This window comes from Thamnophis elegans, chromosome 4, assembly GCF_009769535.1.
Source record: "Thamnophis elegans isolate rThaEle1 chromosome 4, rThaEle1.pri, whole genome shotgun sequence".
In the NCBI taxonomy this organism is placed as follows: domain Eukaryota; kingdom Metazoa; phylum Chordata; class Lepidosauria; order Squamata; family Colubridae; genus Thamnophis; species Thamnophis elegans.
In genome coordinates, this window is record NC_045544.1 from 59,011,366 (window position 1) to 59,038,666 (window position 27,301).

The window sequence follows — 27,301 nt, forward strand, 5'->3', positions numbered from 1 at the left end:
CCAATTTGACCTCCTGGAAGAAGAACTTTACTCCCTTTATGATATGTGGCATGGTTATCATTAAATTGTTGTACGGTTTTATATTATATACTAAATGACAGTTTTGTGGTGGCTTCTAAATAGTCCATAGGTGATAGCTACAGGCTCTGGTTTATTAGTATTTTCACCTGACCACATTTGTACATTTCTCCTTTGCATTCCTTTTTTGAACCTTGTTCTTGAGTTTAAGAAAAAGTCTTACAATAACTGAACTTAATTGTCATTTTGGGTAGGGAATTAAGTGTGGAATGTTAGATAATGTGGCATTAGAAAGCAAGCAGGCAGTGTATAGCTATAGTAGAAACTAGGAAAGAAAAGTACTGAGAGTTACCATGAGTTGTAAATTAGTTAATTATGGTAAATTAGATATATTGTATTTTCTTATCTCTTACTTTTTATTTCTTCGTTTTACAATTGCTTACTCCCTTTCTGCAATGTTTATAACTGCTTACTCCAAAGGGAAATAACATGATGGATAGGTTGCATCTAAATATGTCATCTTAATTCTAGAATCAGAGGAGAATTGGGAAGCTGTAGATATCAACCCCGTAGAAGCAAAAAGGAAACGTTTCTTTATAAATATCTGTCACAAGGTCCTCCAGAAAGGAGAAGCCATGTACTGTGCCAAAGATGCATCTGTTTGCTCTGTTGGTGAGTAGGGGTGTAAACCCAGCCTCTCTCTTAAAAAGAGCTAAGTTGCTTTTCTTCTCATAGAACAACAATAATAATTTATTTTAAGTCTTCAGGACAAAGTGTATGCTCTAGAATTTGCACTTCCACTTCTTCTGTTTTGCATGTTTCTTTCAATTTTCATGTCTTAAATTTTAAGATGGTATCTGTATTAAAATTACAATTTACCTTACATTTAGGAAACTTGCTTAACATTCTAGAAGGTTTGATAAATCCTTAAGTTCTAAGACTGATTATTAAAATGGTAGCTATCCACATCGTAAGAATTGAGAAAATAAGGAGAGAAGATTTAGAAGTATAGGTTTGGGAAATAAGGCATATGTTCTTGCTACACTTCATATATAAAATTCCCTAAAGAGCATATGTTGTAGGAAGCTATGCTATGAACCTTAATAATAATCATTTTCCCTCTTCCTTCGTTGTTTGTTTTGATCACTTGTATTTTCAATAATTGTACTTATTTTACATTATTTCTATGCACAAAGCTCTGGCAAGCATACAATTACACAAATGAAACCATCAAATATATAATTGCAATAGAATGAAATAAAAAATGAAGTAAGACTAGTACGTATGAGATACTAAATTCAAAAGCCAGGCGGAAGAGAACACTTTTAATTTATGTTCTAAATGTCCATAGAAAGGGGTAATTTATAGATGGTAGCTGTTCCCTAGGATTGGGAAGAGGAAGAGGAGTCATATTTTCTGGTTCCACTCCTGAATTTTATGTTGCATAGAAATATATATGTCAGATGCAAGCTAAAAATCTTGGTATTTTTAGTTATGATTTAGCTTTTGATTTAAATGGATATATGCACCTTATAATGCCCTTGGTCATTTGGTGAATCCACAGCATAAATAGAGCAATCTTTAGTGGTTTATTATAACAGCATTTTAAAACAATTCTTCAATCCCTTTATTTTCAGGATAAAATAATTTTTTCCATCTGACACCTATATTGAAGATTTTATTTTGGTATATAATCCTTCATTTAATTTGTGCTAACCCTGCAGTTTAAGGGTGAAAGCCTTTTCCTTGAAAGGAAGGATTTATAGTTTTCATATTGTGTTGCTTTTTAGATAAAAACAATAATACAAGAAATCTTGGGACCTTCATGTCTACTCCCAAAAAGGTTGGAGAAAATATTGAGCTTCACTATTCAGATGGAGACGATTGTGCACCCAATAAAAAAATTGAAACAAATATAATTCTTATATGTAAACCAGGTGAGTGATTCATTATTAAACCTTAAATATCTGACCTTTATAGAGAATAGTAAAATTTTGAATGCAATGGCAGTGAGACCTTAAAGTCTGCCAGGACATCTTTTTTATTCTTTCAATTTGATCATTAATAATTAAACCATTCTCAAGCTACTTCTGAAGCCTTAGAGCCTTTTATATTTAGCCTTTTATATTTACACATGCAAGAAAATTTGATATCTTGGAAAGGTTTGTTTGTTTCAAATGGAAATGGTGTGATAGTTCCTAGTGTGGTTGAGGACCTCAAAACATGGACTGATTTATTGGGGATTTTTATTTTTACCTTATAGAATTACCAATATCTTCTTATGGCTAAACAGATTGCTATTTGATGAGATTGTTTTGCAGATTAACTTTGTCCTCACCCTGTGATGGTAAACTTATGGCACATGCGCCACAGGTGGGACACAGAGCCATATTTGGAGGCATGCCAGCCGTCAGCTCCAGCGCGCATGTGCACACCGACCAGTTGATTTTTCGCTCTTTCAGAGGGCAATAGAAGGCCGCTTTCGCCCTCCCCAGGATTCAGGAAAGCCTCCGGAGGTTGGGGAGGGCGAAAAACAGCCCCAACAGCCAAACTGGAAGTTCGTTCCCAAACCCCAAACCAACAGGTTGGCTGTTGGGACCATTTTTTGCCCAGGCTTCAGAAAAGCCTCCGGAGGCTGGGGAGGCAAAAAACGGCATACACAGTGGTACTTAAAAGTGAATACTTTTGAATCTTCAATATTTCTGTATACATACAAACTAAAATGTGGTTTGTTTTCCACACAAATAGTAAAACCAGTTAGAAAACACAAATATCTAAAAAAAAAAATCACCATTATACTTGTTTGTGTATTTATTGAGGAAAATTATCCAAAGCATATGTGGAAAAGAGTCAAAAGGGAGTTTATGCAAAAATGTTTTGATTTGAACCATTTTGAACTAAAACCTCCCTGGCTTGAGTGTGAAACAGCTGCTTTGGCAATGGAACAATTATTTTTAGTTATTCCAAAAGTTATCTGAGCTCAGAATGCACCTAAGATGCTTGAAATAGCCAATTTTTTGTTTGAGAATGGTTTGAATAAAAAAGATTACACATGTCTAGTCCATAAATCAGAATTTTACGCCTGAAAGAAAATCAGGAAAAAATGTGGCATTTGTCACTCTTTATATTTTATTGGTGATGGAAAATACTCTCTGATGGAAGAAATATAAACTGATTAAATAATTGATCATATATCTGATCGGTTAATCTGGTAAATTCTGTTACTATGTTCTTGAAGATGAGTAATTATTCAGATCGATATTTTTCTATTCATAGGTGATCTGGAAAGTGCTCCTGTTTTGATTAATTATGATGGATGCTTGTTTGAGTTTGAATGGCATACTGCTGCTGCCTGTGTCCTGTCTAAAACAAAAGGAGACCACTGCAAAGTTTCAAATCTTCAAGCTGGTATGTAGGTAAAAAAAACAAAACAAATGGGGAATTGAGATTTCCCGTCTGCTTTTAACATTTTGTGTCAGCTAGCAGCACTGTTTTTCATCTTCATTCCAAGATTAAGTTTAGGATTATACATACTTAAAATGGTTATTACATATCTTTCCTCTTAAGATGACTGTTTTACGTACATTCACAACTTTTTATTAAATAAGATTTTTTTAAATTTCTACTTAGGAGTTTCCTTCGACTTATCGCCACTAATGAATGAATCTTTCTCAATAAACACAACTGACTATACCTTTCACATTAGTATTTGTGGCTCTTTGTCAAATAAGTATTGTGGATCAGAGTCTGCAGTTTGTCAAGTAAAGAAAAAGTAAGTATGTGTATGCCTCCTGAATCTCCATTTTATGAGACACTTGATGATCTTTACATACTTTTTGTCCTTACTGTAAATTGTGAAATTATCTAGGGCGGGGCTCAAAGTATGAAATAAACCAAAAATTGTGAATAAGGCTGTTGCTTTACCTGCTCTATGTTTATTGTGTCCTGTAAAATCACTGCTCCACATCTCAAGTTGGCCTTTCAAACTCAAGTGAATTCAGTCTTTTCATCAGGTGAAGTGATGTTCCATTTTCCCCCAATCCCATGGCCAAATTAGGGAAATTTGATCCAGGATTACTGATGACATACAAATAAAAGTATGTTGTATCTTCAAAATGAGTTAGTTCCTTTAGCTGAGTGATTGTGAGGTGCTGAATAAGATTAATTACATTTTGAAATATTATTTTGTGTTTTGTGTTAGGTTGTTTACATTACAGTTTTTATTTATATTTCTGTCACGTATGCTTTATTTATATACTTACTGAATGGATTATGACAATAATAATACTGAATGAATGCTTCCTCTAAAACTGTCTTGGAATCAAAAACTTTCTAGGATATCTCTTCCAATCCCAACTGATCAATCTGAAGGAGCTGTTCCACTACATGAATTGCCCAATGGCATGAACTCCTGATTAATACTTGACCTGAGCACCTAATTTTATCGAGTGGCTATAAATTTGTGCTAGGATGTGGCCCTAGCAATTTGCCTTGTAAATAAAATATGAATTATTGTTGATTATGATAGGAAAACATGTTCCAAACATGAGTGTATCTTGGATTAGTGATAACTCATTGGACAAACCACATTACAGACAGTTGATTCATAAGATTGAAGTTATCAGTCAAGAAACATGTATGTGACAGTTACATATACTTTTGTAATGCAGCTTAATTTTTGGAAATGTGACATTATGCTGGAACATTTAAAGCAAACGTACATGAAATTGCATTAATGTATAATTCTAGTGGCCTGGATTCTTGGAATCTTGGGATGCCCAGTTCTCAGCTGTCCTATTATAATGGAATTATTCAGCTAAACTATCAGAATGGCACACCCTACAACAATGCGCAGCATACAACACGGTCTACCCATATAACATTCCTGTGTGATCGTGATGCAAACAAGAGTGTACTGGAGTATCAGGTAGGAGCTGAATAAGAAAAAAATACTTTAATTCTGTTCTTGCACTGCATCTTTAAGTCAACTTTTGAAGGGCTAACAAAATGGGTAATTAACTCACCAGACTTACTTTTTCAGTGGTATCGAAGGGGATTGTGTGGCTGTTGATAAAAATAGGATTGCCAGCATGATCGCCAATGTCCGATGACGAATATGGCACAAGAAGGAGGGGAAATTCTAATTCCATATAAACCTTATATGCCTTGGAGATGTATCTTTATAGATTGCCTAGAAAGCATCAAGAAAACAGCTTTGATGTTAATTTTAGATATTTTCATATAATTCTTACACTTTGGGATGAAGTACACATACATCTCAGCTTTAAAGTAGCCTGCTCAGGTTCTGCAAACCCAGGTTCTGCAAACCCATTCATAAAATTGGCCCATGGGGCATCTCCAGTTACCCATTGCCAATTTACCAGAATGCTGTCTACCAACCTCTGTAATCACTCCTGATATAGAACATTTCATCCTCTCCCAACTTATTCCCCCGCCTCGCCACCTCTTTATGTAGGCAAGTTATATATTTAGGCAAAGTGCTTCTACATTTTTTTAATTTTTCAATGAACCCTATATGGCTTATTGGGGGCTCTGAGAACCTTTTAGAAGTAGAAATAATGTTGGAATCTGGCACTTTACTATACATCAGTTTTCTTATGTAATTTTACAGTTAGAAAAGTTTAGTAGAATTTTTTAACTTTAATTTTTTAAACATTAACAGTTTCACTTATCTGAAATGAGAAGCTTAGTTAATTAAAAGAAGATGCCTTCATTGTTGTTCTGGACACCGCATTGAAGGAATTTGCAGTTAAGCACATATATATTGAAAGTTTTTATTTGGTGTCTGCTGCTTCTAATTGCAAGTATAAATATAGATTCTACTAAACCTTCTGGCGGAAAAGCCTGAATCTATAAAGACAAAATCTGTCTCTAAGCTGAAACTTCTCATTTGGTACTGTCATAATATTGAGGTGTTCTATTTCAAATCTTAATTTTTTGCTTTTTGTATTTTTGATCATGATAACTTAGGAGGAAGACAATTTCACATACAACTTCAAGTTGTATACTCAGTATGCTTGCCCAGAAATAGCCACAGAATGTGTCGTAACAGATCCTCAAACCATGAAGCAATATGATCTGTCAAGGTAAACAAGAAAACCAAAGTTCTGAATGTAAATTCTAAATATGTGGAAGAATTCTCAGCTAGCAATTTTCCCAAGTCAAAAAACAACTTTATATTTTAATCTTAACGCACTACCTTGCATTGATCGGCAGTGCTGTCATTATTCTTAATTATCAGACAATCAGTTTGTTATGGAAAAATTAGCTTGTTACCTTACAATTTGTAAAGGCTGTCCATGTATAATTTTAATTGTTCATCCATCAGTATTGCTACTATTTCTGATGTGGATAAGTTGTATTAAATCTTATTTTCTTAATAGTGTGTTTTAAATCAACAGTGGATAATTTCTAGTGTATTTCTATGCTTATCTCAGTAGGGAAATATAGGAATACAATTACTTCTGACTTATTTCTGAATACATTATTATTGCCAACAGTAACCTTTGTTTTTTATTTTTAAAAACTGATGTATGTTTAAAAGCTTAATAATGTTTGGTCTATTTTTAGTTTATCATTATTTCGCAATGTAAAAAAAAATTGGTTTGCAATGGACAACTCTGGAGAGAATGTTCACAAAAAATACTACATAAATGTCTGCCGACCATTGAACTCTATCCCAGGATGTGACAGAAGAGCATCCATCTGTGAAATGACATTCAAAAGGGGCGAGAGTGTAAGTATGTCCATTGTATAGAGAGACAGAATCAAAACTAAAGAAAAGATCTCCTTTTCTTTGTATTCTTGGGTATTTATACAATATATGGGTAAGACTTGGAGAATTTTTATAATCTTTACAGAAAGAATGTGTGCATTTCTTATTGCATTATTTTAAATATTTTTTCTTATTATAAATGCCTTTACTTCAAAAAGATTTCATTCCTCTCCTTTCAGGCTGGCTCTTCTAAAATTTCCAATAGTAACCTTGGGATTGCCCAGAAAAGTCCCATTTTTGAAGGACCTGGTAGAATCCTTCTTAATTACACTGGTGGCTCTCTATGCATAAGGGCAGATGATGACAAGCCAGAACCTTTCTCAAGCCTCATCCATCTGATTTGTGCCAAGGGCCTTCTTGTAAGTTTCTGAATTGTTTGTTTGTTTGTTTATTTAAAAACAATTTAGCTTCATAGTGTTATGGAATCTGACCGCCACTATATAAGAGTGGAAATTATAGATTTTGCCTTTTAGATGAATTATTTGATTCCTCTTGTCATATTTTATGTATTTATTAATTTTAAAATTTTATATGGCTACCCATCTCACAAAGCAAGTGACTCTGGGTAGCATACAATACATTTAAATAACAATAAAGCACAAATGCCATCTATTATTATTAAAAAAACATTAAAAAACTATAAAAGCCCAACTAAAAAAATGGGTGAAGAGGTGTCATTAATAATGGAGCCATCTTACTAGTTTGCCAGTTCTATGGGATCTCGAGACTTGATGCCAACCTGGCTTCTGGAAGGATATTCCACAATGCGTATGCCACACCCTAGAAAGCCTGCCACCCAGGGCCCTCCAAATGTAGCTGAGTGATGGAGCCCATAGCATGTCTTTTTACTGCACAGTGGCACAGAAAAATATAATTGGGGAGAGAGACTCCTGAAATGACCCAATCCCATGGCATGTAAGGATTTAAAGGTCAAAACCAACAGCTTGAATTGGACCTGGAAAAAAAACTGGCAACCAATGAAGCTCATGGAGCAGAGGTGTAGCAGGTGTTCTTATGAGGAACACATGTAACCATCTGTGCTGCTGCATTTTGCACTAGGTGAAGTTTCCAGATACTTTTCAAGGACAACCTGGTGTAGAGTGCATTACAATAGTCCCAACAGGGAGGTGACTAGGGATGTGGGACTTTGAATAGAACTCCTTGATCTAGGAATGAGCGCAACTGATGCACAATGCAAGATTGTGTGAAGGCCTTCTAACCACGACTGCCACCTGCTTGTTGGTAAGAGTTGTGAGTCCAAGAAGATCCCCAGATTGCACATGTGATCTACCTCATGCAGTATAATTCCTTTGAGTAGCAAAGATGGCATAGTGATGAAATGTAAATGGATTTTACACCTGTTCAGTTAAAAGTGGAATAAATAACCTTTATATCATAATATTCCAACGAATGCTTTGAAGCCTTTGTGATTCATTTCATCTTCATCCAGCTGAAGTATCATTCAAAAATGGAAATAAAGCACAACCAAATAAAGCCCTAGAATTTTCAGAAATATAAAGAACTGGAACATTTTCAAAGCACCTTAAGAAGGACCACATATATGTAGTTATTATAATATGCTAAATAATTCCCAATGTTGGGAAATCAGAACAGAGGGGGAATAGGATAGAGCAGGGGTGTCATACTAGCAGCCCATAGGCCGGATGTGTCACGTGCTGGCCATGGCCACCCCCATTTTACCAAAGGGGGGGAAAGTTGAGATATGTCACGTAATGACAACGTGTTGTCGCAAGTTTGACACCCCTGGAATAGAGCACCCAGTTAATTAACCAGGACTAATTTAGCTTTTCTATCACAGATTTGTATTATTCAAAGTGATATAACTGCAGGATGAACTAGTCTATGTTTTCAATTTTTGCATTACTAAGTGATGATGGCTAAGCAAGTTCTGTGTTATAGAGGACATATATTTCACTTAGTCTATAGGCATGCTATTTTCTAGTTGCCTTGAGTACTAACCAAGTCCAACTCTGCTTAGTTTTTCAATATTGCCCAGATTGGAACAATGATCCATTTCAGATTCACTTGTTTCTCTTCCAGAGCAATTTCAAAATTGACCTGTTACCCTTCCAAAGTTTTCTTCCAAAATTGGCAAAAAATATGTGTGTGTCTTTTAATATATTCCTTAACTTTTGGACCTGTTATATTTTCAGAATAGCACCCCAAGATTTGTAGAGATGAAAGACTGTGTTGCAACTTTTCTGTGGGAAACTGAAGCTGCCTGTCCAATCACCACTACGCAAGGCGAGTCTCAGGTAGGAGCAGAGCAGAACAGGCTTATATTTGCATGTTATATGTAAAGGTGGGTTATAAGGATCCATATATAATAAATAGGAATCCTCATATCCAACTTTTGCTTGTTGATCTGAAATTCAGTCTGAGAATGCTTGCATGCATGCTATAGGTGAAATCTTGTTTCATCTGCCTCTTCTTTCTTCGCCTCGGCAAAGACCAAATAATTCTAGTTTTACATTTTTACCTAGCAACTCATTATTAATTATCAGTATGTAGAAAGGCTTCTGGGAGATGACTAAGACAGTAGAGGCAAGCGCTTGAAGCAAGCAAATTTACAAAGAGCTTCAAATAGGATACTTTTTGATGTTAGAATTCACTTTTATTCAACTTCTTACAATATCTTTTTTTTTTAATTAGATTTTCCTAGATCATTCCCTTAAAATTTTTATTGGGACAAACTTTAAAGTCTGTTTTTTTAAAAAAAATTCCAAGGAAGATTTGAGACAAGAATGGCATAGCCCTTAAACCTTGTATGTGATTCACCAAACAAGGTTTGGTACTAACACTGCTGTAGATAGAGGGCAGTTTGTAAATATTTCTAACCTTACTTTACTTGATATCATTTGACTTTCAACAAGATAAATATTCTGAATATAAATAGTTTTGAACTTACTATGTTTCCCTGAAAATAAGGCAGGGTCTTATTCCCATTCCCCCCCCCCTGAAATAAGCACTTGGCTTTATTTTCGGGGAGGTCTTATTATTTTTGAGGTGTAGGAGGTGGTGAGCATGGTCACCTCATGGCTGCTGCTGCTGCTGTGTTGCAATATTTTCGTGGAGGGCTTATTTTAGTGCATGCGCTCAAAAGGCCGATTGGGTTTATTATCTGGGGAGGGCTTATTTTCAGGGAAACATGGTACCTCTACATAATCATAACCATATGGTAGATACTCCTTCCTTGACTTTTTATTTTTAAGGATGCAAATGTTTTGAATTTATGAATTATGTCTTTTCTTCCAGAGCTGCTCTGTAAAAGACCCAAACACTGGATTTCTATATAACATGGAACCATTAGCTTTGGAAAAAGCATACGTTGTCGAAGGAATTAGAAAGAGCTTCATGGTAATAATTTCTAATTCTTATGATTTTTCTGAAGTGAGTTAATAAATTGGCATGCTTTCTTGAAGAAAGTATAGAAAACACTCAAAATCATATCTTGTGCATTGTAAAACGAATTCCTTTTAATAGTAATGTTAATAAACAGCAAATTTTTAAATATACTGTGAGCTACACACTGGGAAAAGTTCTAGCCCAAGAACTGAACAAATGATTTATATGCAGGATTTAGTAGTTAAAGGTAAAAGACAGGTCATTTAAATCCTGCAGAGCTGCTATGAAACAGAACAGAAAATACTGAGTTATGAGTTAGATGAGTTATATGGGTTAGTTAGTTGGGTAAAAGGCAATTTGCAAAGTTGTTAATGTGGAATTAGAGTTTTTCATGTGAAACTCAGAGCACACTTTTATATTCTGTATCACTTTGGTTAAGCTAAAAACCTTGTAAACATAACATGAATAAAACGGGAGGCTGCAATTACTAAGTGTAGTCTTGATAATCATGTCCATCAAATAGTAGAAAATTAACATTGTTGTGTTCAATCTTTTAGATAAGTATCTGTAGACCAGCCAAGGAATGTGGGCCTATTCATGGTATCGAAGTTGATGATTCAATTGGTGGATGTGAAACAGAAGATCTGGAACACATTCGCTTGGTGAAATTGAACAAAACTCTTCAATTTTCTACAGAAGGATATCTGTCACTTACTTATACAGGTAAAGGGAATGTGGCTTACTTTGTAAATGTTTGCTTTCAAATATAGTCATTACATGTTTTTGAAAGATAATATTTAGTCATTATACAGTGCTCATCCCCATAGACTTTATTCTGCAGTCTGTGGTTCCTAGAGCTCATATCTAGAGAAACACCTGTTATTGTTAATTCAAAGGAAAGTAAATAGTCAATGCTCAGTGTACAGCTTGTTGGCTATTGCCTTAGAAATTGTATATGCTTGCCCAGCTTCTGAATTCACAGACATAAAGATTTAATGCTTCTCCACATTCCTGTAAAAAAAAAGAGTTTGAAGCTTGAAAATCTGGAGATGTGGAAGTCAAGATATATAAGAAAGCCCAGTAAGAGAGATTGTAGAAAATGTTCTTTGCTTACAGGGTATAATTTATCTCCAGCATACTTCAATATTTGCTCTTCCTTTAACCTATATTAATGAATATATCCTGACTCAGTCATGGAAACTAGATTTTATTTTTTTAAAGTACATGCTGAACTTTGGGTGAAAGTCTTTCCCTTGCCATCCCTGAAAACCATCATATTTCTCCTTTCATTTAACTGTACTATTCTTGTGGGTTGTTTCCCCCCCACCCTTCTGTTACTGTCTGATGTTCCAATGTGTGCCGATTTAAAGGAACAAGATATACAGTAGTCCTTGCTCAGCAATCACTTGTTCAGCGTCTGAAGTTATGATGATGCTGAACAATGACACTTATGGCTAACCCTTGCTGTTGTGGCTATTGTAGTGTCCTCAAAGTCATGTGATAGCAAGGTGAATGTTTGGCAACTGGCTCACAACTACAACCTTGCAGTGTCCCTCACATTTATTGCTGCCTTTATTACTATTTTCTGAGAAGCAAAACTAATAGGAAAATCAGCAGGGGGTTGCAAATGACAATCATGTGATGTTATGCCTAAGTGGGATTTGCCTAACAATAGCACTTAGACTTATATACTGCTTCATAGTGTTTTTGCAGCCCTCTCTAAGCAGTTTACAGAGTCAGCATATGGCCCCTAACAATCTGGGTCCTCATTTTACCCACTTTGGAAGGATGGAAGGCTGAGTCAACCTTGAGCCGATGAGAATTGAATTGCTGAATTGCAGCCAGCAGTCAGCAGAAGTAGCTTGCAGTACTGTATTCTAACCACTGCGCCACCACAACAGCAACTCAGACTTGACAATGGAATTCCCAGCTCCAAGTACTGTAGTTTACCACTACCTGAAAAGAGTTGAATACTTTGTCTTGACATTTTATTTTCATTCTTCAGGACCCAATGACAGTTTCATCATCACTTTTACTTGCAATCGGTCCTATCCTGGAGAACTCAAATTTGTACATGAAGAAATGAATTCCGCACGAAATATTCATAATACTTATTTTAACTTCTACACTGCATTAGCCTGTCCACCTGTTCCAGTTGATTGCCAAGTCACTGGTAAGTAAACTAGAAAAGGTAGCTTTTCCATGTCAGGCACTACATGCTTTTATATATGTTTTCCCTCCTACATTCAAATAGTAGATAATGGAATTTCAGAGTTATGGGGATCTGTCTTATTATTTTCTAGATTCCAAAGATCCTTAAAGTGGAACCTGGTCTTATAGATTAGAATTTAAGAAATTTTGAGCTCACATGTAGAGTAACTTCATCACCCATCCATAGAAGGCATGAATTGCTTTTAAACGTATTAGCAGTATAATCTTTGATTTTTTTTGAGCTGCTAGTCATTTTGTTCTTGTTCTGTTTAGTAATTATTTTTTATTATACTACAAATAGTCTCTCTTGCCTAAGGTACTTTAATGATTTTTCTTGTAAATTATGTTTAAAAAGAAAGAAGAAACATTTAAGAGGTTTTTGTTGACTTAATGCTGCAAAGGTATTTTTAGGTAAAAATTTCTTGAGATGTGTTTGAATATTTCATATAAAGATACTGGGAAGTTATGTATAGAGAAACACCCAACATTTATTTATAGACTCTTCTGATTTCATAATGCATATTATGAATAATATTTTATTACTTTGCTCTTCAAATGTCAGGCTTGGATGACTAACCTCTTGGAAATTGGGGTCTGACTTGGATAAGGAGGATTTGATTTAATCAAGCATTTCCAGTTCCTGCTTGTGTTTTCAGATTCTGATGGCAATGAATACGATCTGAGTGACTTGAGCAGAGATCATGAACCCTGGATTGCCCTGGATACGACAGCAGATGCCAAAAAAAGAACTTTCTTTCTCAATGTTTGCAGGCCACTTCCCTATATACCTGGATGTCCAGGTAAGTATTTTAGGTTAACTAATGATGTAGGTTTGAGCTCCCAGTGCTTAGAATCCAAATGAGCAGACATAGTTGAACAGACTACAGTGATAGGTTCAGGAAATAGATTAATCAGGAATCTGCATCCTGTTACTCATGAGCTGCAAGCTTCTCCCTAGTTGTAATTTTTGTTACTCTTTATTGATTTGAATTGAATTGAATTGATTGATTATGTACTATCAAGTCATGGCGATTCTTAAGTGACTGGAATGTCATCACTTTGCTTAATAACTAATTTCCACAACACTGTCAAATAATTTACTAAGACTGTATTATACTATTTTTCTCTTCCTTACTAGTATCTATCTCTTCCAACTTATTACTATAACCATGTTGCTTGTATCTTTCAATTTATATTGTTTTTATTTGCTTCCTAATACAATTTGATAGCTTATTAGTAACCTTGACTATCACTAAGTGTTGTATCTTTTTGTTCTTGACCAATGTTTTGTTTTGTTCTTATGTACACTGAGAGCATATACACCACAGACAAATTCCTTGTGTGTCCAATCACACTTGGCCAATAAAGAATTATATTCTATTCTATACTCTACCCTATTCTACATTGATAATTTTTTCCCATGATGATCTATCCCTAACCTGGTCTTTCATGTCATCATCACTTAAACTCAGGGCTGTCAAACTCTTGGCCCATGGGCCAGATGCATCATGCACTGGCCATATCCATGCCCGGTTTAGAGAAGGGAGAAAAAGTCCCAGTAGGTCATGTGTTGCTGCCATGACACTGTGAGTTTGACACCCCTGCTTTAACTGAATTCATTCACCGTGCTGCTGGTCGATCTGTTTCTCTCTTTTCTTTCACTTTTCCCAGCATTGTGGTGACTTCATTTGCTGATCATATAAATCAAAGCTAAGCAAACAGTTTTGCCACATCTCTTATGTAAACCTGTCAATAGTTTATTTGTTTAATGACATTTGAATGATTTAAAAAATTGACTGAATTGTAAAAGCCTTTTAAGCTGCCTTTTATTCTTCCATCTTTGTCAGATTAAATTGTAATGTTAGAATGTATATTATAGTAGGGAGAATAGCAATTATCAGTTCGATGTTTGGGTAATTTAAAGATAGAAATAATAGTTTTAAAGCAGGTTTTTTATTATTTTACAGAAACACAACTGTAAAAATAAAGGATGTAAAGAAAAATCCTTGTATATCGGCAATGTCATATTGAGTTTATATTTAACTAGCACATCATCAGTCCAGATATGATTACCTTAAGAAAAGGAGAAAATAATGTTAAATTACCTTTGAGCCCCTCTTAAAAAGAATGAATGCAACCCTTTTTGGAAAACATAAACATCTATTTTGAAATGTGTCTTTTTTTGGCTACAGCTGGCATACTAGGAGCTTGTGTGAAATATGTTGATAAAAGCCAGAATCTTGGTGTCATTCAAATAAGTCCTCAGGCTGCCACCGATGGATCTCTTTCTATTTTGTATTTAAGTGGAGACATATGCAAAGATAAACAACAATACTCAACCCGGATAATTTTCCAGTGTGATCAAGCTATGGTAGGTTCATGTGTAGCAGTTTTTTTTTTCCAAACTTGGGGAGTTTTTACCCTCCCCAGGCTCCGAAGACTTTCCTGAAGCCAGGGGAGGGTGAAAAACGGACACAACAGGCCAACCGGAAGTTCGGGAATAAACTTCCGTTTGGCCTGTTGGACCTGTTTTTCGCCCTCCCCAGGCTCTGGAGGCTTTTCTGAAGCCTGGGGAGGGCGAAAATGATCTCCCCCGGCACTCTGGAATGCTGAAAATCAGCTGGTGTGTCATAGGTTCGCTATCACGGGATTAGCAACCTGTAGGACTTCCCCCCTCTTTTTAACTTTTATTATTTTATTCCTGTTTTCACTGCCCCCCTATGGGACCAAAATATTTATATGGTTTTTATGTTTTAATTGTATATCACCCAGAATTACTGTGTGAGTGAGATGGGCAATCTTCAAATTTGATAACTAAATACACTCTCTCACTTCTCTAAAGAAGCCAGTTTATTACGAGAACAAAGGCTGCTTCCATAGGTTACAAAAACAGCCAGTATGTGATGAAATGTCTGCAAATCGGGAATCACATTATCTCCCTCACAATCATTACTGTGATTCTGCTGCAAATATATTTAAAATGTGGGGATACAGCTAAACACATTGTCCCACAATATAGATTGTGTCTGTTGTGTAACAGTACTGATTAGTTCTCCTGTTGGGTTGTGAAATGATAGGTCAGAAATGAAATTCTCATGTTCCCAGGTTTTTTGGGTTTATTTGACAAGTGAAATTTGAATAGAATAATTGCCAATGAATCAGAAAATGTTATTTAGTAGCATATAGGAGAATCAGAAGTTCATTCATGAATGCATGAAACCTGTCAACCCATTCATCTTTATGTTTAGGGATCACCTGTGTTTCAATATGAAAAGGACTGTGAGTTTGTGTTTCTTTGGAGAACACTAGCTGCTTGCCCTGTGCACAGAGCAGTAGGTAAGTATGAACACTTAAAAGAGTTTTGTTCTTCAACCTGTATATCTAAAACTCGTGAATAAGTTTGTATTTAATATGCCAGTTGAAAGGCAGGTATTATCTTGAACTTAAATGCCCCGTCAGTTCTTTTCTAATTCGTGTATATGGCAGAAGTCTTAACTTCCAAATATTTCATATAGGAACAATATGATTATGCATATGCATCCCATCTCGAAAATTGTTATCAAGTTACAGCTGCTAATATTAACTATTTTTTAATTTAATGCAAATTAAATTAAAAAATGTTATTGACCTAATTCTACCTTTTACTTTTTGGAATTGGAGCCCTTCAGTATTTTTATAGGCCAGAGATGTGTTTTGAAGAAGAGATGGCCTCACTTTTTGTATGTGTGTGTGATGCATGTAATATATTCAGAAAACAAGTGATTCAGATGTTTTTGGAACAGAAGTATTGTGTAACTAAACAATTGTCTTTACTGTTAGAGATGTAACATTTTCATATTTTTTATTATATATTGTATATATAATATACAATATATAATAATATATATATGCTATATTGCCAAAAGTATTTGCTCACCCATCCAAATAATCAGAACCAGGTGTTCCAATCACTTCCATGGCCACAGGTGTATAAAATCAAGTACCTAGGCATGCAGACTGTTTTTACAAACATTTGTGAAAGAATGGGTCGCTCTCAGGAGCTTAGTGAATTCCAATGTGGAACTGTGATAGGATGCCACCTGTGCAACAAACACAGTCAACTGTCAGCTGTATTATAAGAATGTGGAAGTGTTTGGGAATGACAGCAACTCAGCCACGAAGTGGTAGGCCCTGTAAACTGACGGACCAGGGTCAGAGGATGCTGAGGCGCATAGTGTGAAGAGGTCGCCAACTTTCTGCAGAGACAATCGCTACAGACCTCCAAAGGTCATGTGGCCTTCAGATTAGCTCAAGAACAGTGCGCAGAGGGCTTCATGGAATGGGTTTCCATGGCCGAGCAGCTGCATCCAAGCCATACATCACCAAGTATAATGCAAAGCATCGGATGCAGTGGTGTAAAGCACACCGCCACTGGACTCTAGAGCAGTGGAGACGTGTTCTCTGGAGTGATGAATCGCGCTTCTCCATCTGGCAATCTGATGGACGAGTCTGAGTTTGGCGGGTACCAGGAGAACGGTACTTGTCTGACTGCATTGTGCCAAGTGTAAAGTTTGTTGGAGGGGGGATTATGGTGTGGGATTATTTTTCAGGAGCTGGGCTTGGCTCTTTAATTCCAGTGAAAAAAACTCTGAATGCTTCAGCATACCAACACATTTTGGACAATTCCATGCTCCCAACTTTGTAGGAACAGTTTGTAGCTGGCCCCTTTCTCCTCCAACATGACTGTGCACCACTGCACAAAGCAAGGTCCATAAAGACATGGATGACAAGAGTCTGGTGTGGATGAGCTTGACTGGCCTGCACAGAGTCATGACCTCAACCCGATAGAACACCTTTGGGATGAATTAGAGTGGAGACAGAGAGCCAGGCCTTCTCGTCCAACATCAATGTGTGACCTCACAAATGCGCTTCTGGAAGAATGGTCAAAAATTCCCATAAACACACTCCTGAACCTTGTGGACAGCCTTCCCAGAAGAGTTGAAGCTGTTATAGCTGCAAAGCGTGGACCAACGTCATATTGAACCTTATGGATTAGGAATGGGATGTCACTTAGAGTAAGTTCATATGCGAGTAAAGGCAGGTGAGTGAATGCTTTTGGCAATATAGTGTACATAGGAAAAAGGGAGGATTTATGAAGAAAAATGAAATATGTAAAATATTTAATTTTTAATTCTCTTTAGAAGTGGGGAGTCATTTGTTACATCTTATATATTATTTAGTTTGCTTTTTAGTGATATGCTTTGCCCATATAGTTTGAGAATGAGGAGATGAAGAAAAAAAACAAGAGTAGTCATTAAGGGAAAGTGATGGAAAGGAAGTTAATGGTGCATGCAAATGTGAAATGGAGAAAGTGAGCCTTGCACTACTTGCCCCATAAGACCTGGCTGTTTCAATTTTTTTGTAGTCAAAACCTGGAACAATCAAGCTGTTCCAACTTTAATTCAGACAACCTGCATCATATCTAGAATGGTTCAGCTATTTAGGAATAGCACTTAAATCTATATCTCTAAGTGGTTTGCAATAGTCACCATATTGCCCCCAACAATCTGTGTCCTCATTCTACTAATATTGGAAGAATGGAGGGCTGAGTCAACCTTAAGCCCATCAGGATCGAACTCCAGGCTGTGGGCAGAGACAGCCTGCAATATTGCATTCAAACCAGTGCGCCCTCAGGGCTACATATTTCTTTGTGGCTTGACACAGAACAGATTTTGCTTTTGATACTTGCATTGGATAATCTATTACTGTGAAAGTAGTTTTAATGATAGTCAATTTACTTTACAAAAAATTGTACATTGGAATTTCTATTTAAAGGAATAATTTGCTGAAAGACAGTTAAGTGATTGCCTTAAATAAATAACTGTATGTCATTCTACAGCATTAGATCATAATTTTTTCACTTGTGGCTTTGGTTTTTTTAAAGGTGAGAACTGTCAAGTGAAAGATCCAAGATATAGTTATGTATATAATTTGTCACCACTTCGTGGGAATGACATTAAAGTCAGCACCGACGAATATGACTACTACTTTAGAATTTGTGATGGATTAGCCACAGGCCTTTGCAAACAATCAAGCAACAGTGAACATATCGTGTCGTCATGTCAAATTAAAAAACAAGATCCACATGCTAAAAGAATAGCAGGTAAGGTCATTCTCATATTGTTGCCTAGACTTGTTATCCAAGCAAATGTCTTCATGGTACTTTTCTTGAATTCCCACATTTGACATTACTCTAGCTAATGTGAGATTTATTCATAGTGGCTGTTCAGTTCTGCTTCCACAGCCAGCAGTCCTCTGGGTATGCTAATGATTCCGTGTGATTACAATAGGCCAAATAAGATGAAACTCTTTGCTGTTGATTGTTAATGTCCTTTTCCCCTGTACCTTCACAGAATTTTAAATTCATCTGAAAGCACTGTGGAATTCTTAATTTCTGTACATTTTTATAAATGTGCAAAGACTGTGCCTCCAGGTTACAGAGTAGTGGGAAACTGGTAGAGGAAGCTTTGGAAAAGAGGAAAGATAAAGGTCTAGAGAACGCTTTATGTGTATGTATGTATGTATGTATGTATGTGTGTGTATGTGTATGTATGTATGTATGTGTGTGTATATATATATATGTCTATATGTTGTCTATGTCTATAATGGATATGTTTTTGGCTTATCTTGAACAAATAATATGCAGGAATTAGTTTGTGTGATTGCTCAACTTAATGTAAAGATTAGCATTGGAAGTTTTGGTAGGGTAATGTATGATAGTGATTAAAACTGGATTGTTGAACTTCCATTCTCTTCTCCCAGAAACATAACTATGTTAGTTTGTTTGATACAACTCTAAGAATCTTCTTCCAGCTAAGGATAGCTCATTCTCTCTCCATGCACATATGCTTAGAAACTTTAAATTCTCAATAAGTTTCTCTTAATATTTTGTCATATACATTTCTGTAACTAGGTTTGCAGACTGAAAAACTGACATATGAAAATGGATTACTTAAGATAAACTACACTGGTGGGGACATATGTCACAAGGTGTATAACAGATCAACAGCAATATTTTTCTACTGTGATCCGAATCCTAATTTGCAGGTAAGGAGTCTTGGGGATTTTAGTCTGTTCCAGAGTAATTAAATGTGCCTTGGCAGCAGCATTCCCTCTAAGCTGTGCACATGAGCGGCCGCACAGGTAACAAAGAAACACCGCGCACAAGTTTCAAACTGCAGCGCAGTGTTTTTTAATGTCTTTAAATGTGACTGAAAATATTCCCCTTCCCTCCCTTCTGAACTCTGATTTCTGATTGGTGAAATCAAGGAAGATTCTGCCCGGAGACCGATGACGCTGCAGAAAGGAGAATTCCCATTGGTCCTCTGGGGCTTCGTCAGTTCCTGGGAAAATGGGATTTGCTGGTTGTAGCCTGCGTTTCTCTGCACATCCGGGGTTTCTCAGGCATTGCCTCGTCTGAAGCCCCGTTCTGGGCTCAGCATTTTTTCTGCGATCCCTTCACTTTGGGGAGAGAGAGAAGCAGCGTGGGATTGGACTGCCTGAGCCTTTTCTTTCTCCTTTCCTTTCCTTTTTTCCTTTCCTTTCTCTTTTCCTTTCCTTCTTTTCCTTTTCCTTTCCTTTTCCATTTCCTTTCTCTTTTCCTTTCCTTTTTCCTTTCCTTTCTCTTTTCCTTACCTTCTTTTCCTTTCCTTCTTTTTCCAGTTCCTTTTTCTTTCTCCTTTCCTTTTTTCCTTCCTTTCTCTTTTCGTTTCTTTTTATTTTCCTTTGATTCTTTTCCTTTTCCTTTTATTTCTCCTTTCCTTTTTCCTTTCCTTTCTCTTTTCCTTTCCTTCTTTTCCTTTTCCTTTCCTTCTTTTCTATTTCCTTTTCTTTCTCCTTTCCTTTCCTTTTTCCTTTCCTTTCTCTTTTCCTTTCCTTCTTTTCCTTTCCTTCTTTTCCGTTTCCTTTCTCTTTTCCTTTCATTTCTCCTTTCCTTTCCTTCTTTTCCTTTTCCTTTCCTTCTTTTCCATTTCCTTTCCTTTTTTTTTTTTTTTTTCCTTTCCTTTCTCTTTTCCTTGTCCTTTCGTCTTCCCATTCCTTTCCTTTTTTCCTTTCCTTCTTTCTATTCCTTCTCTTTTTCTTTCCTTTTCTCCTTTCCTCCTTTCCTTTCCTTCCTTCTTTTTCCTTTTTCCTTCCTTCTTTTCCATTTCTTTTTCCTTTCCTTTCTCTTTTCCTTTCCTTTCTTCTTTCCCATTTCCTTTCCATTTTCCTTTCCTTCTTTTCCATTTCCTTTCTCTTTTCCTTTCATTTCTCCTTTCCTTTCTTTTCCTTTCCTTCTTTTCCATTTCCTTTCCTTTTTCCTTTCCTTTCTCTTTCCTTTCCTTTCTTCTTTCTTTTCTTTCTCCTTTCCTTTCCTTTTTTTTCCTTTCCTTCTTTTCCATTTCCTTTTCTTTTTTCCTTTCCTTTCCTTTTTCCTTTCTCTTTTTCCTTTCCTTCTTCTTTTCCTTTTCCTTTCCTTCTTTTTTTTCCTTTTTTTTTTCCTTTTTCTTTCTTCTCCTTTTCCTTTTCCTTTTTTTCCTTTCCTTTCCTTTTTTCCTTTCCTTTTCCTTTTTCCTTTCCTTTCTTTTTTTTTTTTTTTTTTTTTTTTTTTTTCTTTTTTCCTTTCTTTTCTTTCCTTTTTCTCCCCCCCTCTTCCTCCTTCTTTCTCCTTTCCTTTCCTTTTCCTTTCCTTCCCCTTCCCTTCCTTTCCTTTCATTTCCTTTCCTTTTTCCTTTCCTTTCTCTTTTCCTTTCCTTTTTTTTCCTTTCCTTCTTTTCCTTTCCTTTCTCTTTTCCTTTCTTTCTCCTTTCCTTCTTTTTCCTTCCTTCTTTTCCATTTTTCCTTTTTCCTTTTCCTTTCTCTTTTCTTTCCTTTCCTTCTTTTTTTTCTCCTTTTCCTTTCCTTTTTTCCTTTCCTTTCTCTTTTTTCCCTTTTTTTCTTTTCCTTCCTTTCTTTTTTTTTTTTTCCTTTCCTTTCCTTTTTTTTTTTTTTCTTTTTCCTTTTTTTTTTTTTTCCTTTCCTTTCTTCTTTCCCATTTCCTTTCCATTTTCCTTTCCTTCTTTTCTATTTCCTTTCTCTTTTCCTTTCCTTTCTCCTTTCCTTTCGTTTTTCCTTTCCTTCTTTCCCATTTCCTTTCCTTTTTCCTTTCCTTCTTTTCTATTTCCTTTCCTTTTTCCTTTCCTTTTCTTGTTTCCCATTTTCTTTCCTTTCCTCCCCCTCCCCTCCCTTCCTTCCTGGGGGTCTGAGGGAGAGGGAGGGGACCCTTTTCATCCTTGCCCCCCTCCCAACATCTGCTCTGATGGCAATTATGGCTAAAAAAAATTCAGGTGCTCAGGCATGAAAATGTGTTTCTTGAACACTATACTTTTCCGCACACACGGAAAAAAAAATTAGAGGGAACATTGCTTGGCAGTTGTCTAAACTTGAAAAGAGAAAGAAGCTCGGTATAGATCAACCATTCAAAAATTAAATGCAGTGAGAGATTAGAGTTGCATAATCCTGAGAGCTGCCTGTTAGATAATATGCTTATTAAGGCAAAGGTATATACTGAGTCCTCAAATACAAATGAAGCTGCTAATGAACAAGGAGACTTGGGGATTTTAGTCTGTTCCAGAGTAATTAAATGTGCCTTGGCAGTTGTCTAAACTTGAAAAGAGAAGGAAGCTCGGTATAGATCAACCATTCAAAAATTAAATGCAGTGAGAGATTAGAGTTGCATAATCCCGAGAGCTGCCTATTAGATAACATGTTTATTAAGGCAAAGGTGTATACTGAGTCCTCAAATACAAATGAAGCTGCTAATGAACACGGGGAATCCCTTTTTTTGCATTGTATCAGAAGGCAAAAAATTAAATGTGTAATTTTACCATTTAATTAATTCAAATGTAATTTTAACTAAGTTAAAGAAAATCGTATGTAGCTTTTGTCCAGGCCTAACCCTAACCCTGTCCATTGCTTTGTCCTGTGCAGTGCTTGTCTTAAAGAATTACCCTGCTTGAAGGACATATATAAATTCTTGCCATGTCATTGTCATTTCATTTACATTAATTTTGTGCTGCGGTGACTCTCACTTATTTATATATGCTCTGATTATTTTGAAGCAAGCCTAATAAATGGCATGGAAATAGAAAAAATGTTGAAACTGCAATAGTTTAAAGCAGGCATCTCCAACCTGAAGTCCTCGGGCCAAGTGTGATACTGGACAGCTAGCAATGCAGCCCCATAAGATCATAAACTTTTAACCTTGTGTGTGTGTGTGTGTGTGTGTGTGTGTGTGTGTGTGTGTGTGTTTGTGTTTGTATACATATACATATATACCTATACCTATACCTGTACCTATTTGTCCCATATATATTTATATGTGACCCAATTTAATTCCTCTTCACTCAATATGGCCCAGGCAAGCCAAAACGTTAGACATGCCTGGTTTAAAGGAAAAGGCTGTTGTGGCCTGTTGGCTGCCGGTCCCTCCAGCAGCCAAATCAGGAGGAGAAGGTGGTGTGGGAGTCAGGGACAGCATCAAGGCAACCTCAGAGTTCTGAGGGGGAAGAGGGAATGGAGCTGACACAGAGAGAGAGACAGAGGCAGAGCCTGGGCTGTCCTTCAGCCCCCAGATGGAGAGTCAACAGCCCCCAGGTCTGGAGGTGGCTGATGACCAAGAGGAGGAACTGCTGGGTCCAGTGCCTGATGCGCAGAAAGCAGAGAAGAGGAGAGTAGTGGAAATCCATGGGCCGATCCTTGGGAAGGAAGAGCCCCCGCTGCTAATGAAGCCCCACCCTAGCTCTGGGGATAAAAGGCAAGGGATGGAGATGAATAGATGTGGCAGACAGCTATTCATCTTCCGGCTGGACGGACCTGTTAGCCTTTGTTGAGAGAGAAACTTTTTGCCAGGGCTGCTGGCGCTCCTAATAAAGGAATCTTTGAGTTTACTTCAGAAGGTTTGTCCTGTTTGGGGAGCTAGGTGAGAACAGAGGCTCTGTCAAAGGATTGGTCAGTTTGATGAATAGATTGCTAAGACTTTCTATGTTTACAGTGGAAAGAGTCCAGCCCACGTTTCTGGCCTTGATTCATTTCTTCCACTCCAATAGACTTCAGTTTTGGAACTACTCCTTTGTGCAAAAGTGCTTGAGGATGCATTTCCAAATGCCCATCCATGATTTAATATTTTTAGCTCTGATGCTGATGTGGTCTAGAACATGCAACAGGTTTTTTTTATCTGTTTCCATAGCCAGTATTTCTGAAGGAAACCGAGGATTGCACCTATATGTTTGAATGGCACACTCCTTTTGCCTGCCCACCTGCCAAATCTATTGAATGCTCCTATAAGTAAGTTGTCTTTCCCCAGAGTGTTTTTAGCATTTTCTGTTTTATTGATCTACTATTGCTTAATCCATATCAGATATAAGATTTGCTGTAACATTCTGGAAACATTAGTTTTTCTCTTCTGTAGCTGTAGCCTTACTTGTCCATGAGCAGCATTTGAGTGCTGTTGAGGTAAAATTGTGTGATCTAACTCAAACAAAAGAGGAATTAATTAGAGTAATAATTGTCAGGTTTCCAAAAGATGCCCTAATTAATTCATTAGCCTCGAGCTAATAAAGTTGTCAGTAATATTAAAAAATAGAGACCAAATGCTAGTATACGTTTAAGTCTTTTCTTGCAATATTCCAATATGCCTATCAGGGCTGTAGGCTAAGATTAATAGCAATAGTAATAGCACTTAGACTTATATACCACTTTACAGGGCTTTTACAGTCCTCTCTAAGCAGTTTACAGAGTCAGCATATTGCCCCCAACAATCTGGGTCCTCATTTTACCCACCTCGGAAGGATGGAAGGCTGAGTCAACCTTCAGCCTGGTGAGATTTGAACTGCCAAATTACAGGCAGCCAGCAGTCAGCACAAGTAGCCTGCAGTACTACATTCTAGCCGCTGTGCCACCACAGCTCAATTTTCCAAATTTCCCAATTTTCTTCTGCAGGCAGCTGTGCTTGCCAAGAAACGGGGGACAAAACTTGGGCTTGGGATCACAGTCATTTTTAGCCCTAGTGCTCCAGTGTTCAGTTTGAATAATAGAGAACGTTGGATGTCAGTAGTGCATTAGAATTATTTATGTAGTTAGAGAAGAATTCAAAAAAATTGTGCATACATTCAAAATTTATGTAAATGGGATTGTTTTGAATGTTTGACTTGGATTTTTGTAATAGAAGTTGTCTACATCTTGAATATATTTACTCCGTTCATTTATCATTAATTTTTTTTCTTGTTTTGTAGAGATAGTGCTGGCAATTCCTATGATCTCTCTCCTCTGATCCAACAAAAGAAAAACTGGGAGGCTATTTCAAAGACTAGCTCTTCACAAAAATACTATATCAATGTTTGTAGATCATTAGTACCTCATCTGGGAGCTGGTAAGAATTGAGGGAAGTCTATGCTATTTACTCAGATGTTTTATAGGAGGTTTGGGGGGAAAGTTTGAATGTGCCACCAGATTCTGAACAAAATAATTCAGTATCTTTGTGGTGAGTTATTTTGCTCAAGTTAAATCTAGCCTTTTATGCCTGATTTGCCATCTATCTTCTGGTAAATTCTCATCTGTGTAAATTGAATAAAATGTTATCAGTTTTATAAATCTGGACAATGAAACAATGGCCAGCAGATTGTAAGCTTGATGCCATGCTATAGGGTCAAGCTAGGATTTACTGAGGCAGTTGAGACTGGGATGGGATGGATGCAGTTTTCTCCTATGACTACATCTTTGTGCCATGTTGCTGGGGCAGCTGATGCTCCCAGAGCCATGACGTCCCAAGAAGCCCCTGAATTTAGTGGCTCTGGGCTCTTTGCTGCACCACAAGGCAGAGTGCAAGGAAGCCAGAAGGTCAAAGGTGGGAGAAATAGGTATAGTTGAAGGAAGTCATTCCCTTACCTTGGAAAAATTGAGGGCCGGGAGGGACTAAGCCTAGAATGGCTTGGATATGGTGGGTGCTTGGCTAATGATGGCAATGGCATAGCAGGTTTGCTGTTGCTATTTGATGTAGTTATGTGATATTGCATTTTATGACTGCACCAGTGGTGGGTTCCATGTGCTTGCATGTGAAGTACAAAGAAAATTGTTCTGCGCATGTGCAAAAGCAAAAAACAATATGGTGGCGCCTATGGCGCCACTGGGAGAACCAGTTTGGGGACATGGCAGGCCTGGGTCGCTGTTGGTTCCAGAAACCCACGCCGCCAAGCTACTATCGGTTCATCCGAACCGGTAAGAACCCACCACTGAACTGCACCACTTAGCGATTTAAATTCTTGTCCAAATTACTGGTGGAACCCGAGGATTACCTATATGCCTAGTATGTATTAAAGAAAGTTGGAATGGAAAAAGAAGAACATGGTTTTAAAAGTGGACAAAGAAACATCACTAGCTTGTACTATGCTGATGACATTATCATTTCATGATAACTGAAAATGGAAAGGGTTTGTAAACTTTAGAAATAAAAATTAAAAAGCAAAGAGAAAAAAGTGATTAAATTAAACATAAAGATAGAACAATAAATGCTAACAGGTAGAACGATCAGCTTTAAAATTAGTAATAAAGATACTGATGTGGTGGATAGCTTCTGCCTTTTAGATTCACAAGCAGTCAAAAAATGCATCACAGACTAGCTTTTGGTACAGTAGCCATGAAGATTCTGGAAAAGACATTCCTTTGTTTAAATTTACTGGCCACTCAAGTACTTACTATTCAAATGTGATGATATCTCAGATCAGAAATGTGCAAGCCAGGGAGATAGATGGGTGGGTGGGTGGGGAAAGCTGCAGTGTCCCTACAGTTGCTTTTAAGGGCAAATGACCACCAGGACGCTGCAATGGAAGCAAGTCATAACTAGATTTTGAAGGCTTCTCTGTTACTGCAAACAGTGCCTGAGCAATAATTTCATCTATTTAATATCTTATCTATAAAAAGGATTATCTCATCTTGAAGTAACCTTTATTATTTGCCAAATCCAGATTTTTTTTTAAAGCTATTAATGTACCCTTTCTGTGTGTATATTTATCCACGCTAAATTATTTTTGTTTTCTTACTGGTTTTTTATTTTTAATTTTGTTCCATATTTAGATTTTTGTCCCCCAGATGCTGCAGCCTGCCTAATGAATGGTTCTAAGTATATAAGCTTAGGTGAAGTAGCTGAGGGGCTGAGATGGGAAAATGGTATTTTTGTTCTTAAATATATAAATGGTGAGAAGTGTGAAGACCAAATCCGGAAAAAATCTGCAACCATCCATTTCAAATGTGATGAGAAGAAAGATGTAAGTATGTTTCATTTATTGAGAGCTTGATAAAAACATTTCATAGGCTTCTATGAAAATAATGGTCATAGAATTAGAATCCTAATTCTTATTTTCATCTCATTTTCATAAATTTGCCTCTACATGGAATAAAATTCATATTTTCAGTTCTTAGGAGGAAGCAGTTATTTATCTACAACTATTTGGGTATGGTAGCAAGATAGCAGATAACTAGTATTGACTATAAGGGGAAAAAAAACAGTTTTCTGCTTCATAAATTTCTCATAAGTAATAATAGGCAAACTGATATTTCCAGAAATGTAGACCAGTCTTTCCAGAATTCCTGACTATTGATAACCATGCTATTGATATAATGATGCTTCAAAGTATGTGGAGATCATCTCCATACCTGTTTTAAAATGTAAATTCATTAGCATTACCCATTTAATCAATATTAGTCACAATTTTTATGTGACCACTGAAAAAAAGATGAACTGATCCCAGCTTGCCATGTTTTCATTATTTTTCAAAGTGGAATAGTTGTTTCTTGAATACTGGGGAAACCATTATGTATCAGCTTTGCATGTACTCATATTCTCCTTTTTTTTTATCC

At 36.6% G+C, this 27,301-nt stretch overlaps 1 protein-coding gene across 1 annotated transcript in view; it reads left to right on the forward strand.

The window, feature by feature from the left end:
* Positions 1–27,301, forward strand: part of IGF2R (insulin like growth factor 2 receptor) — an 82,227-nt gene that overhangs the window by 28,720 nt on the left and 26,206 nt on the right. The window contains 20 exon segments of the mRNA XM_032214893.1: positions 550–690; positions 1,809–1,955; positions 3,295–3,426; positions 3,649–3,790; positions 4,768–4,945; positions 6,010–6,125; positions 6,610–6,775; positions 6,994–7,173; positions 8,989–9,090; positions 10,091–10,192; positions 10,738–10,903; positions 12,186–12,353; positions 13,048–13,191; positions 14,584–14,762; positions 15,640–15,727; positions 18,315–18,533; positions 19,344–19,477; positions 23,637–23,734; positions 24,682–24,818; positions 26,519–26,709. Coding sequence (XP_032070784.1) covers positions 550–690; positions 1,809–1,955; positions 3,295–3,426; positions 3,649–3,790; positions 4,768–4,945; positions 6,010–6,125; positions 6,610–6,775; positions 6,994–7,173; positions 8,989–9,090; positions 10,091–10,192; positions 10,738–10,903; positions 12,186–12,353; positions 13,048–13,191; positions 14,584–14,762; positions 15,640–15,727; positions 18,315–18,533; positions 19,344–19,477; positions 23,637–23,734; positions 24,682–24,818; positions 26,519–26,709 — 2,930 coding nt within the window.